We start from the raw sequence: 3,123 nt of genomic DNA on the forward strand, positions 1-3,123 counted from the left end.
TAATATTATATATTACTTTATTATCTATTTTATAATATTATTTTATAATATATTTTTTGACTATGTTACATTACATCTAAACTGAATCTGCCAAGCATTCAGCTACACTCCACTGCACAGAATCTCAGCCTTCAGTCCTGACACACACACACCTGGCCCTGACAGGCCAAGGAAACAAAACCCCATCACTTTGGATAAACAATCTCCACATTGCATTCTACTTTTGCACCAACACAGGCACGACAAATAAGATAAGAATTGGTTTTCCTTTCTCTGAGGTTCAGAGAATATGAATCTCAGAAATAATCTTGGGAAGAATTGTGCCTTGCTTTTCCCTGTGAGGAGAAATGTGGCTCCATGTGGCCAGTGTCTGCAAACCCTGTGGCCACAGGCTGTGCTGGGAGAGCCACCAGCAGTGACAGTGACCCCGCTGTGGTGCCTCACACTGGGGTGTGCAGGGCTTTGAGCTGGGGCTCTGCTCTCCTCACTGTGGCTGTGGTGACCACAACCTCATCTCCGTGTCCTTGTCCCTGCTGTGTGTCTGTGCTGGACCCCAGGCCCCAAGGTGGTGTCCCAGGAGCTGTCAGCAGAGCTGCTGGAGGAGGTGGAGGCCGTCCTGAGGCGCCCTCCCGTCATCTGGGACAACCTCTACGCCAACGACTACGACTGCAGACGAGTCTTCCTGGGCCCCTACATGGGCCGAGCTCCTGGCCTCACGTCCAGGCTCCAAGGGCTGCTCCTCAACCCCAACTGTGAGCTCCAGGCCAACTTCATCCCCATCCACACGCTGGGCACCTGGTTTGGGAGCGAGCTGGGGAGCTGTGCCCGCCCTGAGCGTGCAGGTACCTGGCACCATGCCTAACTCAGCTCTGTGCCTGCCCAGCCCTGCAGGGCTGCCCAGGCTGATGAGCTGCAGTTCCTCAGGAATGGAGGGAGCCCTGGGGCACAGCCAAGGAGCTCAGGACGGAAGCTACAGCCCCCAGGAAGCCTTGGAGCTGGCTCTGCGTGACTGGGTGGCTGAGATAAACCAGCAGGCCTTGGAGCCAGGTAAATGGATTTGCATGAGCAGCAGCATCCCTCAATCCCTGGAGAGCTGGGTCTGGGGCTGGTGTGGCAGCAGGGAGACACCATGTGCTGCCCCATGTGTGCTGCCACAGCCTGGAGAGGGTTTCCTTGGCTGGCAGAAGCAGAGCCTGGGCCAGCTCTGGAGGAGGAGGTCAGCCAGGGGTGAGCTTGGTGTTTTGCAATGTTTGCCTCTGCAAAGCCACAGCCTCACCCCAGCCCAGGGTCCTGCCAGCTCAGGGGTGGAGGTCCCTGGTGCTGTCACATCCCATTTCCATGCAGGTACCAAGGGAGCTTCCCTCTTGTTCCTTTCTGGCAGGAGGAAGGACCCCAGGACACGCCAGTGTCAGCCTCAAGGGAGGACCAAAGCTGCAGCCTGGCACAGCAGGAGGACAGGAGGTCACTCCTGACCCTCAGTCCCACAGCTCTGCTCCTGGTGGGGCAGACCAGCACAGCCCTGAGCCCTGTGGAGAGGCACCAGAGGAGGGGTGCAGGGAGGTGACCTCAGCCAGGACACCCCCTGGCCACCAGCAGAGCCCTACAAGGGCTGGGGAGCAGCTCACCACAGGGAGCTGTGAGCTCCCCTTGGCTCTGCCCAGCGTGGCTGGGAGTGCCCAGTCTGCAGGAGCCCCCGTGGCCACCAAGACCCTCCCCAGCCCAAGCCCCACCACGAGCTCCAGCAACACCAGTCAGAACATTTCCCTGCCCACCAGGGATGCCAGGACAGGGGATGGCAGCCCTGTCCACTCTCCCAGCAGCACCCAGCCTGAAGCCATCAGGACTGATGTGCCCCAGACACCCCCAGGACCTGGGGATGGTGCCAGCCCTGGTGCCCCAGCCCCACTGACTGATGAGGTTGGTGCCATGGCACCAGTGACCCCAGAGGAGGCTGGGCCTGGCCCCATGGCACCGCTGCCCCCCAAGGAAGCCTTAACCAGCCCCACAGCACAGGAGGAACCCAGGACCAGCCCCATGGCACCAGTGACCCCAGAGAAGGCTGAGTCTGGCCCCGTGACCCCCAAGGAGACCAAGACCAGCCCCACATCCCAGGTGACCCCAGAGGAGTCCAGGACCAGCTCCACATCCCGGGTGACCCCCAAGGAGGCTGAATCTGGCCCCATGACCCTTAAGGAGGCCAGGACAAGCCCCACATCACAGGTGACCCCAGAAGAGGCTGGGTCTGGCCCCATGACCCTTAAGGAGGCCAGGACGAGCTCCACATCACAGGTAACTCCAAAGAAGGCTAAGTCTGGCCCCATGACCCCCAAGGAATCTGGGTCTGGCCCCACATCCCAGGTGACCCTCAAGGAGCCCAGGACCAGTCCCACATCCCAGGTGACCCCAGAGGAGGCCAGGACCAGCCCCACATCCCAGGTGACCTCAGAGGAGCCCAGGACCACCCTCACAGCACCGATGACCCCAGAAGAGGCTGAGCCTGACCCTATGGCACCGATGACCCCAAAGGAGGCCAGACCCCACCCCACAGCAGCGCTGACCCCAGAGGAGGCCGTGCCCAGCCCCACATCACCCCTGACCCTGGAGGAGGTGCGGATGCTGGTGGAGCTCTTCTACCTGCCCTACCAGCACGGGGCTCTGGCACAGCAGCTCCTGGAGCACTTTCGGTGGCTGCGAGCAAACAGCCTCAGCGTGGGGGTCCCGGCCACAGCTCCTGATGCCTGTGGGGTAAGGCTGCTCTGGAAGGTGTCTGTGGTGGCTGGGGTGTTGTCTTGGTTTGGAAAGCCAGGTGTGTGCTAAGGAAGGCAGGAGCGTCCCCCGAAATGGAGAATGTGAACCCTCCCCACCCCTCTGAATTGCTACAAATTTTAAATTAAGGGGCTCTCAGGCAAAAATATGGGAGCAGGAAATAACAGTTCTTTAATAGGGAAAGGAAAAAAAAATAAAAGGAAAAAATAAACAATGCAGTCCACTAGAACAACACTGATAGAGTCAGAACCCAACCTGACACCCTGTGGGGTGTTGGTGGCAGTCCCATTGGAAATGTGGCTGCAGCCCTCCTGCAGTGTCAGGGGTGGTTCTGTTGGAGCAAGGGGGTCCTGTAGA

General features: G+C 59.2%; 1 protein-coding gene across 1 annotated transcript in view; it reads left to right on the plus strand.

Moving 5' to 3' along the window:
• The window catches only part of LOC102041996 (protein O-GlcNAcase-like), a 21,550-nt gene that overhangs the window by 9,720 nt on the left and 8,707 nt on the right, over positions 1-3,123 (plus strand). The window contains 3 exon segments of the mRNA XM_031064004.1: positions 558-842; positions 925-1,047; positions 1,382-2,745. Coding sequence (XP_030919864.1) covers positions 558-842; positions 925-1,047; positions 1,382-2,745 — 1,772 coding nt within the window.

The sequence above is a fragment of the Geospiza fortis genome, unplaced genomic scaffold (genome assembly GCF_000277835.1).
Source record: "Geospiza fortis unplaced genomic scaffold, GeoFor_1.0 scaffold62, whole genome shotgun sequence".
NCBI lineage: Eukaryota > Metazoa > Chordata > Aves > Passeriformes > Thraupidae > Geospiza > Geospiza fortis.